The 16254-nt window shown below is 37.5% G+C and overlaps 1 protein-coding gene across 2 annotated transcripts in view; it reads left to right on the top strand.

Moving 5' to 3' along the window:
* The window catches only part of ANKRD12 (ankyrin repeat domain 12), a 59539-nt gene that overhangs the window by 41788 nt on the left and 1497 nt on the right, over positions 1 to 16254 (top strand). For both annotated transcript variants that reach the window (XM_039549946.1, XM_019284046.3), the window contains 4 exons: positions 448 to 5144; positions 11212 to 11310; positions 13465 to 13608; positions 16070 to 16165. In XM_039549946.1, the coding sequence (XP_039405880.1) occupies positions 448 to 5144; positions 11212 to 11310; positions 13465 to 13608; positions 16070 to 16165 (5036 nt within the window). The remainder of the gene's footprint in view (positions 1 to 447; positions 5145 to 11211; positions 11311 to 13464; positions 13609 to 16069; positions 16166 to 16254) is intronic.

Here is a 16254-nt window from a genome sequence, read left to right as displayed (position 1 = left end):
ATCAACTTCAGCTTAGTGAAATCATTAATCTTAAGACAAATATTTTTACATATGTGTAATAGAAACTTGTTACTGTTTAGCAATTGGTTCCTCAACAGTCTGTCTGTGCAGGGTATTGTCCTTGGGAAAGAGGTTATACAGGAATTATGCACAATAGATGAGGTTTCCAAAATTTGAAGTGCATTACTTTTATTAGATATAAATGTTAATTAGTTATTTTTACATGCCTAAGTGAGAGCTGTAAAGGGAGGGGAGAACTTTTGATTTCATGACCTTTTGTTTTCTCTTAAAAAGCTAAATTCTAGTGAGAAGGTTTGTTCTGTGTTTAAGGTAGGTTTTATTCTTTTTTCATTTGTAAAGAGGTGACTGCTGAGCTGAACTCTTTTGTCCTGAAGTGTGACACGTGTCTCATCAGTATTGAATTAATTTTTTGTTTCCTTACTCTAGATTCTGAAGAAGCTCCATCTGTAAATCCTTCCAGTGTAGATGGGAATGTTGATTCAGAAGCAGAAAAGGACTCTGTAGCCAACAACAGCAAACAGATGGTCCCTAGTAAGGCACCACTTCCATCTGCTCTAGATGAGTATGAGTTTAAAGATGATGATGAAGATGAAATGAAAAAAATGATTGATGACAAGCATATTCTTAGAAAAGACCCAAGGAAAGAAGATGAGACTGAAGTTGAACAGACCAGCTTATTTGTGAAACAAGAAAAAGTTGTCTTTTCAAAATCATTCAAAAACAAAAAACAGAAACCATCTAGAGTTCTGTATTCAAGTTCTGAAAGTTCAGATGAAGAAATACTTCAGGACAAGAAGATAGTCTCTCCTTGCTCTGTTTCAGAGACATCAAATTCTGATGTCAGAGTGAAGAAAGAATATATGGTTACAAATGAACACAAGCAAAAGGGCAAAGTTAAAAGGAAAGTAAAAAATCAGAGCAAAAATAAAGAGAATCAAGAAGTAAAGCAAGAAAAAGAAAATGCTAGAGTAACAAATATAGCTACTTCTGGGTTAGATTCTTTAGATAAAGCTAGAGAGGAAGAAACCTTTAAGAAGTCTTTCACCTCAAAAGAAGATTCTTCTTTGCATCTATTTCATATCACTGCTGGAAAATCTCCGAAGCATCCTTGTGGGTTAAGTGAAAAGCAGTCAACGCCATTAAAGCAAGAAAACACCAAAACTTGCTTATCACCAGGAGGTTCGGAAATAACATTGCAGTCCGAATTAGTTCGGTATGATCACAGCACTGAGTCTGATTACCTAGTTGAAAGTTCTAGTGGCAAATCTTGCAAGCACAAAGAAAAAAGCAAGCATCATCAAAAGGATTTTCACTTGGAATTTGGTGAAAAATCTAGTCCTAAAAGTAAAGAGGAAGATAATAGCTCAACATTTGAGAATTCAGATTATACTTTGAGAAAAATTGACAAGGAAGGTAAAACACTTAAAAAGCATAAATTAAAGCACAAAGAAAGAGAAAAGGAAAAGCACAAAAAGGAACAGGATGGGGAGAAGGAGAAACACAAACATAAAGATAATGTTAAAGAGGTTCAAAGAAGTATTGAGTTTGACAGAGAATTTTGGAAAGAGAACTTTTTCAAAAGTGATGAAAATGATGATACGTTGTTAAATACAGAACATGAATCTCTTTCTTCAGATAGAAAATCAAAGCTAGAAAAAGCTGTGGCAAAAGAAGGTAAGTTAGTTAAGGAGAGACAGTTCCAGAAAGAGAGAAGTACTAAAGATGAGAGGGAAAAAGAGAAGAACAAAAAGGAAAATGAGAAGTTTCTCAAGGATGAAAAAACAAACGATACAAAAGAAGAAAAAGAAGTTATGCTTGCAGATAAAGAAATCGAATTGTTCTGCTTTGGTGCTAAAGATGAAACAGCCAGTGTGCATTTAATAGAAAGAGAAACAGATACTGAAAAGCAGGAAAAGAATTTAAAGGAAAATAAAGAAAAGACAGAAAAACGATTCTCAGCCAAAGAAAAAGATGTTGAAAAGATAGAAAGAAAACATGGAGAAAAAGAGAAAAAGTTAAAGCATGAATACAAAATGGAGAAAGAAAAAGCAGAAGTAAATGAAAATACAGAGAAAGTAAAGGAGAAGTCCAGTTTTCAGCAAGCAGAAAGGTGCCATAAGGAAAATGATAAAGTAAAAAGCATGGGTACTCTTAAAAAAGTTGATGACAAGGAAAGAAATAAAGAAAAAACTGATAAGAAGCATGATAAAGAAAAGGCTGATAAAGACAGACATTGGGCTGAAAGCAAAGAAAAACACTGTACTGAAAGAAAAGTCAAACAGTCTGAAAAGGAATCTGAATATACTAAATCAGAAAAAAATAGAACTAAAGAAAAGGAATTTGAAAAAAAAGACAAATCCAAAGATAAGGAGACCTCATCACTGGCAAACTCAAAACACATGCAAGAGGAAAGGAGATGCAGTGTTACAGAAAGTAATAAAACAGCTCATGACAAACTGTCATCTTTGAAAGAAAAACCAAAAGATGATTTGTTGAAAACTCCAGATGGTAGAGAGAAAGATAAAAAAGATAAAGATATAGACCGATACAAAGAGAGAGACAAGCATAAAGATAAACTGCATCAAAGTAGTTTGCTTAAACTAAAACTTGAACGTGAGAAACTTAAGCCTAAACCAGCTCCTGCACCAAAGGATGCTCGGCCTAAAGAAAAAAGACTGGTCAATGATGATTTGATGCAAACTAGTTTCGAAAGAATGCTTAGCCTTAAAGATCTGGAAATAGAGCAGTGGCATAGAAAGCATAAAGAAAAAATAAAACAGAAAGAGAAGGAACGTTTGAGAAACCGCACTTGTTCAGAACATAACAAAATGAAGGAAAAACCCAAACACTCGTTAGCTGAAGTAAAAGGCAAAGAACTGATTCGTTCAAAAAGTTCAGAGTTGCCAGATGTTTGTGTGAAGGAAAAGCAGCAGAAAGATGCTACAAGTAATAGATCACAGTCAGTAGATACAAGAAGTGTCAATGTTGCAAAGCCTTCGTTGGCCTTAGATAACTTAAGTAGATCCCCCAAATCAGAAAGTGAAAAGATGGGGCTGAGCTCCCGGTCAGTGTCCTTGGTTTCTGTTGCAAGCTCTGAGGATTCTTGCCATACCACAGTAACTACTCCAAGGCCTGTAATCGAATATGATTCGGACTTTATGCCAGAAGGTTCTGATTCCCAAATGTCTTTTTCGCAGTCACCATTTTTGGCAAGTGCCAAATCACCAGCCCTTGTCGAAAAAGAGGCCGATGGTCTTGCTGAGTTGCCAGATCGCATTAAGCCACCTTTCACAAACAGGCTCCCACAAATGTATGTTAGATCAGCATCTGTTGAAGATGCTAAGTTGGTTTTAAATGAGTGTAGGCCTGTTATAGAGGTTCGAAGATGCAGCATGCCTGCTGCAGTTTCTGAACACAGCAAACAGCCTCGAATATCAGAAGAAAACAACCAGAACTCTGTGCCGTCAGTTCAGACTTACAGTAGCACTTCTCCTAAACCAGAATTACTGTGTAGCACACTCGAAAGAGATTTTCAAAGTAGTGTGACTGTTCTGCAGTCAAACTTCACGTCATCTCCAAATGGAGCTGTTAGCAACAAGCAGGCAACAACAGGGCCAAGTACCATTAAAGATACTGCTCAGATGAGCCCTTCAGAAGACTCTAATGTGCATTTAGAGCCATGTAGTCAAAGTGGTGTGACTCAGCAAACCAAACCATGGGATGTGCCTTTTGACAGACTTAGCTCATTAAACAATGAGTTTAACAGCTCAGGTTGTGGTGTATCAGAGCAAGATACTAAAAGTATTATAGCAGTGCATAATTCTGAGAGCAGGACGTTAAAAGAGCAACAAGTATCTGAATTTTTGCCTCAGCATGCTGAAGTTAAGGGAAATTCCGGTTCTCAAGAATCAGCATCATTTTTGCCTTCACAGTCACCTTGTTCTTTACCTATCCAGCCACTTCCAGTTGTGTCAAAACACGTTTCTTTACCAGGCATTAGCAGTCAAGATTCATCATTTGTACAGCAGCAAAATCTAGTTCAGACTACAACTTCTGCTTTGGATACAGACGCTACTAGTACCAGAGAGCTGGAAAATGCTTTCTTCCCTTCAAACATTAAGAAGATTGATGCACCCATTGTTGTATATTCTGAGAGCTCTCCAAAGGATGTTTCACAGAGCTATGAAAGGGTGAGTGATTTACCAATGGTACCATTAGAGAAAGATACTCCTGAAAGTGATAGCAGTTCACAGTTAAATGTGAATTCATACACATTCAGTAAAGTTGTTTGTAAGAATGTGCTGGGTGAAGTGGATGGTAACACAGCAGAGACTTCAGATGCTAGAAATGAAAAAGACCAACAAGAAAAGTTGGTCTCTGTGCATGTTGTTGATAGTAAAGCCAATGCTGATACCTGTGAACTAAGTTCAGGAATATCAAAAGGAATTACAAATGAATTGGTTAATAAAAGCCCCTGCACTGCAGACAGAGAAAATGTGTTGGAAGATGATCCACCACAGTGCTCCTCTCTATCCAACTTGGAAAATAGTTCACAACAGATTACACAGGAAGAGGTGCATAAATACAGCCAAATAGTTAAAGTAGAGGAAGAAGTTGCTGAAGATCAGAAGATGGAACAGCAAGAAGTACCTCAAAGAATCACAAGGAACAGAGCAAATTTGCTTGCTAACCAGGGCAAGCAGAATCCTCTTGGCTGCACGCAAACATCAGAAAAAGAGTCTGAATCATTAGCATCTATGAAAGCAAGAATTAGATTAACTGAAGATGATGATGCTCAGGTACATCATCCACGTAAAAGGAAGGTGTCACGTGTGCCTCAGCCTGTGCAAGCGAACCCTTCTTTGCTGCAGGCCAAGGAGAAGACCCAGCAGTCCCTGGCAGCTATTGTTGATTCTTTGAAGCTTGAAGAGATTCAGCCATACAGTTCTGAAAGAGCAAACCCCTACTTTGAATACTTGCACATAAGGAAGAAGATAGAAGAGAAGCGTAAATTGCTGTGCAGTGTTATTCCTCAGGCACCTCAATATTATGATGAGTATGTGACTTTCAATGGCTCCTACCTGTTGGATGGCAATCCCTTGAGCAAGATATGCATCCCAACTGTAAGTAACATGGTCTTTCAATGAAAGGCATGTTTTGGTTTTATTTTTGTAACTTCCTTATTCTTCCTAACTTGCTTCTGAATATTCTGCTGAAAACAGAAAGTTGACATGTTACTAGCACCATATTTAAAAGCCCCATTCACTGGAAATACACACAGTGGTTTCACAGTCACTGTAAGACAAACCATGTATGACACCTGTCAAGGGCACACAAATACTGTATTTCAAAGTATGTAAAGCCTACTCTTTCAGAAGTCAGTTATTGAGAGCTTCTCTGAATTTCTGCTGTCAATAATTTTGTTAGAACTAGTTAGTCAAAGCTGTTTCATTTGGAGGGGGGTGGATGTGCAGTGCTTCAAAATACTAAGTCCATCACCAAACGTTTTAAGTTGGAGAGTGCCTGCCAGCTATCTCAAAATGAGCAGGTGCTATCTGCTGTGTCCTGGCTTTTATAATCCATCTAAAGTGTTCATTGTTTTATTAAATAATGTCAAGGGTTTTTTTCCTTTTTACTGAAGACCGTCTGTAGTGCAGAGACACTTGTTTAGTTCTAAGCTCTCCATTTCTGAATGGACAAGTTATTACGTCAGCTTGTCTAAGATAACTCACCCTTACTTGACTGTAAAAAAGCTTTAGCTTTTTTCTAGTAGAATTGAAGATTTTTTGATGAAGCAATGTATAGAAATTTAATGTGTAAATTTAAAAATGTTTGCTTTATCACACAGGTAGTCATAATTCCCTCTATAAGCTGTTTATTCTCATTTTTTGGAATTAGTAGGCCAGTTATAGTCTGAGGAAGGATGTGGGTAAGATGACCCTTTTACTTGGTCTGTAAGTGAACCAGGGACAAGCTTTGCCACAATATACCAGGCTGTCAGCCTTCCCAAATCTGCAAATCTTTCTCAGTAGCTGTTGCAGCTTCTGTAACATCTTTATCACTGCAGGCATAGTTTGTGTTTGTTTGTTTGTTTGTTTGTTGTGTAGCTGCTGCTAGTCAAGTACATACTGTTTCCAAGCTACAGCTTACTGCTTTGGCATCACACTTCAGTGCTTAATTTGGGGTAAGTGGAAAGTAGAGAAGCATGGCATATGTTTTTCCCCGGTCCATCTCCTACCTGAGCAATAGAATTCAGTTCCCTATCATAAATGGCAATGTGTGTAGGCACCGTAAGGAAGGCAGAGTTACTGACTTGATGTTAAAGCACTGCCTTATAATTCCTTCTAGTCTCTATTGCTGTGTATAATAGGGACTCTGCCGTTAATGAAAATAAATTTAGGTATTGGAGGGCAAAATCTCGGGTAAGAGGTTCAGAAAATATCAGAGATGGATGTGTGCTTCCTATTCTCAATGGCTTTTAATTAACTGTTGAAAAGAAAACCCTCTTTTAATAAAGTTGATAAAAAGGTAAATATGTAATTGAAGGGTTACAGTTACTGATTTTTGTCTCATTTAGATTTCTGGTTTGATTCCCTACACATACATGTTCTGATGGTAATGATATTTTAAACAGTTAATTGTTTTGTATATACTTTGATGATCCTGTCAGTATTCTAGAGAGAACAGGTGGAACTTTTTATTCCAGGCTGCTAGAAGCAAAAAGGAAGAAGATAAATTCTGAGAAGCCAAAATAAATTTTTAGGAATTGGTGGTTATTTTCATTAGAATTAAAGTGTAAGAAAAAGTATGAGTTTTGTTCTAAATAAGGAGATACTCCAAGAAATTCTGTTTTGTTTGTCTGAAAAATCTCCAGTGCGACTAAGTGCTTTATTTAATTACTGTCACTTGTGTAAATGTACAATTTTGATTAAAGTTTTCATGTTTCCTGTCAGAAAAAAAGATATTGTTAAAAAAATTAGTAGTAGTTCAGGTTTAACTTATCAGCAGAGTTTGCTTGTGTACACAGTTTAATAATTTTATTTTGTCACCATTGAAAATCACAATCATAATAATTCCTGTTACAAATACCATAGAAATGAGTATTGCTAAGCCAAGGATCATTTCATTCTCAAAAATAAGTGTTTGTTTACTGTATACATTGTCCAACAAAGTGAAAATAAAGCCTGTGCCTAGTCTCTCTGAAATGGTGAAATACTAATAACGTGTTGTTACGCCTATAATGCGCAATTTAATAAGCAACTGTAAAATTACCTTTTTGTCAAGTTTGTTTTACAGTTTTTCCTTTGATTCTCTAATGATTCTCTGTTAACCCAATTTATGCGTCATCAATTTGCATAGAAAGTAGATACTCTTTCTTTAATTATTCCTGTGTTACAGATATCCCTTTGTATAGGTCTGCACGAAGACCATAATATTTAGCTCTGAGACTCTGAATGGTTGGTGTAACATGCTGTTCTCTGCATTGGAATTTTAATGATTCACTGTAGTTTATCTGATGAACTTCAAACATGCTGTAGGTGGGAACCAGGAGATGGTGTGCTAAAACTTTATTTCCACAGCCTTGTTTATCTACTGTAATTTATAGCCCAGATCACCTAAGGCTGTGAGGGTGTTCACGTATGAATTGTGGCTTCCCTCTCACCAGTGCAAATACAAAACATAAGGTAGGAGACATCAGGTCAGTTCAAAATAGAAGGAAATAAATCTGAATCTTCTAACAGAGTAAATTTAAATTGTACTTGGCTCTGCTGCCTTTCAGATTGTTCGTTCCATCTGTATGTTCTACAGGGTTCAGTCATCTTTATCTGTATTGTCTCCTGAGAGGAGGTACCAGGATGATTTCACTGCCAGACTCCACTGGGTATCTGGCAGATGTGTTTCTAGTAAAAGGGATTCTGCCCTGTCTCCCTGGTATTGCTGTAGAAACTCAAGTGGTAAAATCTGATTGTAGGGGTATTACCAGAAACTTGTTTTCAAAATGCATGAAGTGGAGCATTAGAGCAGGCCGGTGGTTTGGATGATGTAGAAGAGTGGGAGGTCTGTAGCAGGCACAAATGGGAATTGAAGGTTTATACAGTGAAGAGTTGTTGCTCTTGTTGCAGGTGTTTTGAGGGAAAGCTGCTGATCGATTTTGATGTGTTGGAGATGAGGAGGGCATGTCTTGAACCTGAGCTCTTGCCAATCAGACCTGTTCTAGTGGCTGGCTCCAAGTGTGGTGGAGCAGAGGCACAAGGCTGAGTTCTCTCTGGATTTTCTGAGTCATTTCTCAAGACTGGGAACAGAGAACTCTCTGAAGCAGGCAGGGCCCCTTTGTTTCCCTCTCCTGTATGGAGCGTGGGCCCTTAAGAAACTAGTTTGATATTTGGTTTTACAAAAAACAGAGGGCACCTTTTTTTTGTGGTGTTCAGTTTCATGCTCTGTTCTTCAAGTCCAACTTAACGTGTTTGTATTTTCCCTACACAGTTTTTGTGTTCTCTTTAGTAACAGTCTCTTTGACTAGAAGGTCTGAGAGGCTCCTCTGGCTATTCCTGCCTCAAAACTTCTAAGTTAGACTTTCTGGTCTCAAAGAAACCCATTTCCCTTGTCTGAATCCAGTGCTGGTTCACAAGCTGGGATTTCCAGCAGGTGGTGTGCGACTACCCAAATCCTGTGTTCAGACTCTTAAGCATCTGAGGCTCACTCTTCCCAAGTTTCCAAGAAGAGAGGAAAAAAATGATCATTCCATAAACAACTGTAACCAAAGCTAGCCCTGTATTTAGCTGTACATTTTGGCAGGCCGTGCTGGGCTGGGTGGGAATGAAGAGTTTATGGATGTATCCAGTGGCAGTAGGGATGGCTTGGGTCACTGAAACCTGTCAGTGTCGCACGAGTCTGAGCATAGTCTGTGTTCAGGGCTGAACATAACCTGCTGAAACAGAGTCCTACACATTTAAATAAAAGTCCACACAAGTCTGCTGTCTAGATGATCAACTCCTTGTCAGGTTTTTTCTACTGTGTTGATTCTTACTTGTGTTGCAAAACTAAACCATCTGTGAATTTAAGGGAAATATTTTACGATGTTTGAAATGTAGTGTCAGGACAAGGGTGAATGGCTTCAAACTGAGAGAGGGCAGGTTTAGATCAGTGATTAGGAAAAAATTCTTTACTATGAGGGTGGTGAGGCATGGGAACAGGTTGGCAAGAGAAACTGTGGATGCCCCATCCCTGGAAGTGTTCACTGCCAGGTTGGATGGGGCCCTGAGTAACCTGGTCCTAGTGGGTGGCATCCCTGCACATGGCAGGGGACTTGGAACTAGATGATCCCTAAGGTCTCTTCCTGCCCAGGCCATTCTGTGAAATTGTTCAGCTTATATGAATGCCCAGGCCATTCTGTGAAATTGTTCAGCTTATATGAATGCTTGCCAACTTTGAAATTTTTATTTCTGGAAAATGTAGGTGCATAAACCCAGAGATTATTTATAGACAGCTTCTCTGTCTTGCTTCTTACTCTGGATGCTTCTCTGTAAGCAAAAGAACAGAGATTTTTGGAGATGTTTTGAGTTTATTAAAATTAAAGCTTGATACTATTTACAAGCATCTTGTCTTATTTTACTGAAAGACTCTGACAGCACTGTTGTACTGTACCATGAATGCAAAGTTTTCGGGAAAAACTAGACTATAGGGGATATATTTGTTTTTAATACTGATGTTTTGCACAAAATGGCATATGTCATAAACATTACTGGTTTGAGAGCCAAACTGTTTTCACTAAGAAAAGTGGAGTGTATCCTGTTCCTAGTTTGAAATGTGAAGGAGTTGAATGTCATTTTTTACCATATAATAATTTAAGGAATGAACTGCAATTAGTTATTCATTATATTCTTTAATTCCAAAGACATTGGCTAACTTCCCGTTGGGGAAAAAATTGTTCTGAAATAATTTTCCGGTATAATAATAATTCAAGCATATCTGGTAGATAAACCACTTCGTTACTGGAATGTATAGGTGCAAGATTGAGACTAATAATCTGGTTTAATCTACAGTGTGTCTATATTGCCGCAATGGATTTATTACTTCTTGACAGTTGAAGGATCTATTTTATTGAAAAGAATTATTTATGTTTGTGTTAGGTACAGGGTAGGGTGTACTAACTGCAGGTATGTATTTGAGCTGTGATTTTTGAGTATCAATGGTAGTAGGTAGTGTTTCATGTCGTTGGAATGGGTCTTTCCAAAGCAGTACCAATGCTCTTAGATTGCTAAAATTGCTAAAACCCATGCTGAGTTGTCAGACAGAACTGGCATAAAGAAAAGTAAACTTTGGGTGGAGCCTTAAAAATCCCAAGATGTTTATTAGTTACTTCTCAGAAGCATCTGATTTCTGCAGTTGCCAGGAGGGCTCCAGGTGCCTTGTCAGTGTTTGTCATACAGCTTAGACCAGGCAGTAATTCTGGTTGTTTACTATAATTGACTAAAGATGCAAAATGCTTATAGTATAGCAAATCAGTAACAGCATTGATACGTCACTCAAGTCTATTTGATTTTTTAAAATTATTTTCTTTTAAGGAGTAAGTTTTTTTTAAAAACTTACTTGAATAACTGTCAGGAAGAAACACTTTTTGAAGCCACTGTCTGGGGCTCTAGTCTACTTTTTGTGCTTGCCTGTGTTCTGCATGATTGCAAGATTAGGAGTATGGTTGGTTATCTTTTGTGCAGTATAAAATGCTGTTGCTTCTGTATAAATATATCAAGTGGTTTGGGGTTTTTTTAGCAATACTTTTTTTTTGCTTTGCTCTTGCATTTTGCTAGGCAGTTTTTATCTTCTCAAAACGAACAGCTGTGCTTTAATGACTCTTTAAAACTGAAAGCAAGTTGTATTCTTACGATATTCTACAGTATAGCCTTTTAAAAAGAACAGCCATGGAATGCTGATAATGACTGGTAAAAAGCACTAAACAGCTTGGAATGCCATTTTCGCTTGGGTTTATTAATTTTATGGTATGGAATCCTTAAAACCTTTTATTGCAAACACATTAAGTTCACGTAGTTAATGGAAAGTAAAAACACTCATACTTTTCTTAAAAAAATGCCTTGCTTATTGTTTCTTGGGTCATTTTTAATAGATCACATAAGCAATGCTAAACATGTTAAATACATATTCACTATACTATCTATAAAACTTTTTCCACAGATTACACCACCTCCCTCACTGTCGGACCCGCTTAAGGAACTATTTAAACAACAGGAGGTTGTAAGGATGAAACTACGTTTACAGCACAGTATTGAAAGGGTGAGACTAATTTATTTTTTTATTTCCCAGATTTAAGCTTTAGGATGTTTTTCAGTGAACAGACTACATTTTTTTGAATCCAACAGTATTTAGAAGTACTTCTAATCTTCTTTCTATCCAAATTTATGAATTGGAACTTGTAACAGGGGAAAAAATTGTTTGTACAGTTGTTAGCAAAATGCTGAAGTTGGTAAGATAGAGCAATTAACAGGAAAAAGCTGCTGAGTTGTGTCCCTGATTTATCCTAGAGGCAGTGGGAAGGAAGCTTCACACTGTAGTTTGGAAAGGTAATGATTGTTGTAGACTTCAGAACCAGATTGACTGAGTTAAAAGAATTGAAGACGGGGTAAATTCTGTATAGAGGGAAGACGTGTGGCTCTAAGATTAAAACATGTTTTGCAATATTCAGCTCAGAAACTGCCTAAAATTATATTAGAACTACATCTGTAGGCATCACTGAGTTTCAGCACAGAAATAGAGAAAATATTCCTGGTTTAGGAGTATTCTTTATTTTTAAGTTGCCCTTTTTCCTTGGTAACCTAGCTTTAGATGCCAGTATTGTGAACCAGATTGCTTGTGGGCACAGGCAGGACCCCTTTCTGACAGGGATGTGTCTTGTGGATTTCCACGTAGTTATACAAGGAGCTGCCTCATCAAACCCAGTGTGATGCTTTTTCAACTGACAGTTTCAGTGTGACTTAACAAACCCAGCTGAGGGAGGGGTTTTACTGGAATTTAGTATTTCAGTGTGTAAAGCTAGGTATAAAATAAGCACAAAGACTGTAAACATGGTTCAAGTTCTGACTGAAAATAAATCAGTTGCAGCTAAAAATATGATGGCCATGGTGAGGGAGGTGATTCTGTCCCTCTGCTCCGCTCTGGTGAGACCCCACCTGCAGTGCTGCATCCAACTCTGGGGTCCCCAGCAGACGAGGGGCATGGACCTGTTGGAGTGAGTCCACAGGAGGGCCACAAACATGATCACAGGGCTGGACCACCTCTCCTGTGGAGACAGGCTGAGAGAGCTGGGGCTGTTCAGCCTGGAGAAGAGAAGGCTCCAGGGAGACCTCATTGGGGCATTTCCATGTTTAAAGGGGCTTATATAAAAGAGGGAAAGTGACTTTTAACACAGGCAAATAGTGTTAGGACAAGGGGAGATACAGTTGTAAACCAAGGAGGAGAGATTTAGATTAGATATTAGGAAGAAATTCTTCACTGTGAGGGTGGTGAGGCACTGGAACAGGTTGCCCAGGGAAGCTGTGGATGCCCCATTCCCTGGCAGTGTTCAAGGCCAGGCTGTGTGGGGCCCTGAGCAGCCTGGTCTAGTTGGAGGTGTTCTTGACCACAGCACGGGGATTGGAACAAGATGGTCTTTAAGGTCCCTTCCAACCCAGAGTCTATGATTCTAACCAAAGGAAAGGTGCTCCTTTTCCTGTTTTCTGAAAAACAGGAAATACAAGATAATGTTTTAATCCACCTTCTTTTATTCTGATAAAAATTAGAGCTATTATATTGCAGAGCAGTAAACACATACAAATATTATTCTATGTCTTAAAAAATTATGCATATTTATAGTTATTTTGGTCATGTAGGCTTTTTTCTCATTTTCAAATGAAATCCACTTTATACAACTGTAAGTCAAGCTTTGTCAAGTGAGTTACATTTTTCTTGTCTCAGTTTAGGAAAGAATATCTATGCAGCTGTGAATTTAGGGAGTTACTGCATGTTGTTTTAAAAAAATTATCATGCAAATGATCTTTCTGCTGCATTTTGCTTGGCCATTGTGCCTAGAGTAAAAGTGTTCATACAGTCAACACTCACAAACCTATATCCCAACCCTGTGCTCCTTCTACCTTTCATCTTTCACCACTCTCATTAACTAGAACTTGCCTCAGTAAGTGGGAACATTCAGCCATCAGTGGAGGCTGGGGCTAAGCAGAAGGTGTTTTCAGTTCTGACATCCATGGGACACTCTTTGCATCATTGAATTGAAATTTTGAATTTGATTAGAAGAGCAACCCTTCCTACATTCAGCAGCCCATTTCTCACACTGTTCAAAAGTGTAAGCCCTAGAAAGAAATTTTTAAATTTGTGGGCATTTTTATGAATGCTTGACTTACTAAATGTTTATTTATATGTTGATATCTTAATTAGGAAAAGCTTATTGTCTCTAATGAGCAAGAGGTTCTACGTGTTCACTACCGAGCAGCGAGGACCTTGGCTAATCAAACTCTGCCCTTCAGTGCCTGCACTGTGCTGCTGGATGCTGAGGTGTACAACGTGCCTCTGGATGCTCAGGTAAAGATTTGTCCTTCACAGCTTCAGACAAAAAGGTCTGGCTAGCCTGACTCAAGCATTCAGAGAGAAATCTGTTCCCATAGCAAAATTGTCATTGATTTGCTTGGAATGAAGATTTTGCTCCCTATAGGTTGTTACTTATATTGGGGCCCAAATGGGTGTACAGTAATAGGAGGATATATCATTTTTCTGTTTTGTATTGTGTCTGATTTTCTTTCACCTCCAGGAATTATGAGATGGATAAAATAAGGACATTCTTCTGCTGATTTTGTTATAAAAACAGTTTTTAGTCATAAACAGAATGTGTTTTTGAAGTTTACAAATATAGCTTAAACATGAACAAAGAAATTACCAGCATAGAAGATCATTTCTATCAGTAATCCAAATAATTGGAATGCAGTAGTGTGGGAAGTGATGAAACTGGTTTATGAAATTTGGAAATGTTTTGTGGACATATCCACATTATACTTTCCTCCTCTGTGTAAGGCAGTCACTAGAACTGTTCCATAAAAAATAGATGAGCAACAGTGAAATGTTGAATGCTACCAGAAGAAATAACTTTTTTCAAAATGACTTCAGGCTCATGACTTCATGATTTTCTTGTGCCATGTTATTTACGTGTTCAATGTGGGTATTTAGTCCTGATTAAAACACAAAATAAGCAATGTGCTTCACAATCTGTGTATGTTGTGTGGACTATCCCTCAAAAGTTGGCTGCAGCTGTACCTCTAAGAGAAAATAATCTCATGGTGTCAGTATTTTGTGGACAGTTTTTCCAACTAACAGACATGGAACCAGCATTTGACACCTGCTTCAGTGACTCTGAGCAGCACATAATGAAAGGAGGAATTGTTGATGTTTTGGGTGTAACAAGTGCAGATGCATTGGATGCTGGGCATTTTAAAATGAAACACATACATTTCCAACATATGGGAGATTTTCCATTAGTTCTGGAGCTCCTTATAGAATTATTACAACTTTCATTGTTTCTTCAGTCAGTTACTACATTTTTCCCAGTCTTTAAAAAACTAGAGCTATGCCCAGTGAGGTGATTGAGCAGATGATAGTTTATGGAGACTGTATTGTTGTCTCATTTTAAGCTTCATACAGATAAATTTTTAAACCATCATTTCCTTAGTAAATCTAACTGATGGAGCAAAACCAAGATTTTTCTCTTCCAAAGTCCTTTGTTTTATTTCTGCCCTGATTTATAGGCCTTGAGCTTTTTAGAAATGAGAAGTACATGAGTTGTGCATTTAACTGCATTTTTGTAGTTAACATTTTACAGTTCATTTTAAGTGAGCTGATTCTGTATTTGAATTTTGTGAAACAAAAGGAATCTTTTCTGGGGGAGAAGTCGAGGTGTTGGGTGTGCTCCCCAAGTATTGCCTTTTCTTTTGACCATCTATATAATAACAAGAGCAGTAATAAAATGCCTCTCCTTTCCCCTCACTACTTCAACAGCTTTGTGTTTCAGTCTGTGGTAATTTTTCTTAGGAAACTACATTACATATAATGCTGAGCAAATTATTAAATAAATTTTTAATGCAATTGAATTCAGTGTTTTATACTACCAGCTTGATGGTTTGATTTAAATTTGTTTAATGGGAAGAATGTAGATGCATTAGAAAATACTGTTTTGTAATGCATTCTGCCATTAGCAAATACTGATTTTGTTCTCTAGAAAGGCCAATCTTTGCACATTTGATTGGGCTTCTTTTTGTTCCTGCTGCTACAGTGTACAAATTCCTGCAGTGTCTTCTCCCTAAGAGAGTAACAACAGCTTGCTGTATTTAGTGGTTATTATTTAAATGTTATATTGGCATAGTCTGGCTTTAGGACTATGTATAGAGTATATCTAGTTTATCACAGTGGGCAGATGTGACATTCCAAATTCTTACGAAATAGTTGGAATTTAAAAAAAAACCAGCTATTTCATTAAGCAGGACGTAAGACAGGTCTGCTCACTTTTTTTTAATCTCCTTTTGGGGATTGTGATGGTAAAAAGAGGTTTTTTTATTGCATTCAATACTTGTGTAGTTGGTTAAATCAGGCTGCTTAAGTTTTCCTTTATTAATGTTTTTGCTTTTCCCTGAGGGATATTGATTTAATTTTAAATTTTAAAGATTAAAAAGAGAGACAGTAATTTTGTGGAAGGATCTGCCTTTTATTAGTTAAGACTTTAAGGTATAAATCTTTAAGCCTCCCACTCTAAATTTCAGAACCAGAGCACAGTAAATAGCTTGAGGAAATCTGAAAATACCCATTTTTAGTGAGCAGCTGATTTGCAGTGGAAGTGTTGGTCAACATTTCTACTTTTATATACCTTTGTACTTTGAATCTGTTTCTCTGTCAGAAGCAGTGTTTGTGGGATTGTTTATGTCCCACAGAGGAGGTTTTGTGTTTTAAAGGATGTTTAAGATTGAATCATCAAGTTGGAATAAATTTTTGGTTTTTGCAGACTGATGACAGCAAAACATCGGTGAGGGACCGATTTAATGCAAGGCAGTTCATGTCATGGCTACAGGACGTTGATGATAAGTTTGACAAATTAAAGGTACATTCCTTTGTCTTTCCACTTTAAAAAAACAAACGAATCTAATGAAGATGAGATTAATAAATAGTAGATTTGTGTGTGGTATCATG

This window comes from Corvus cornix, chromosome 2 (assembly GCF_000738735.6).
Source record: "Corvus cornix cornix isolate S_Up_H32 chromosome 2, ASM73873v5, whole genome shotgun sequence".
NCBI classification, from domain to species: domain Eukaryota; kingdom Metazoa; phylum Chordata; class Aves; order Passeriformes; family Corvidae; genus Corvus; species Corvus cornix.
Note: the sequence above shows the minus strand (reverse complement) of the source record. Positions and strands in the feature narration are given on the sequence as shown.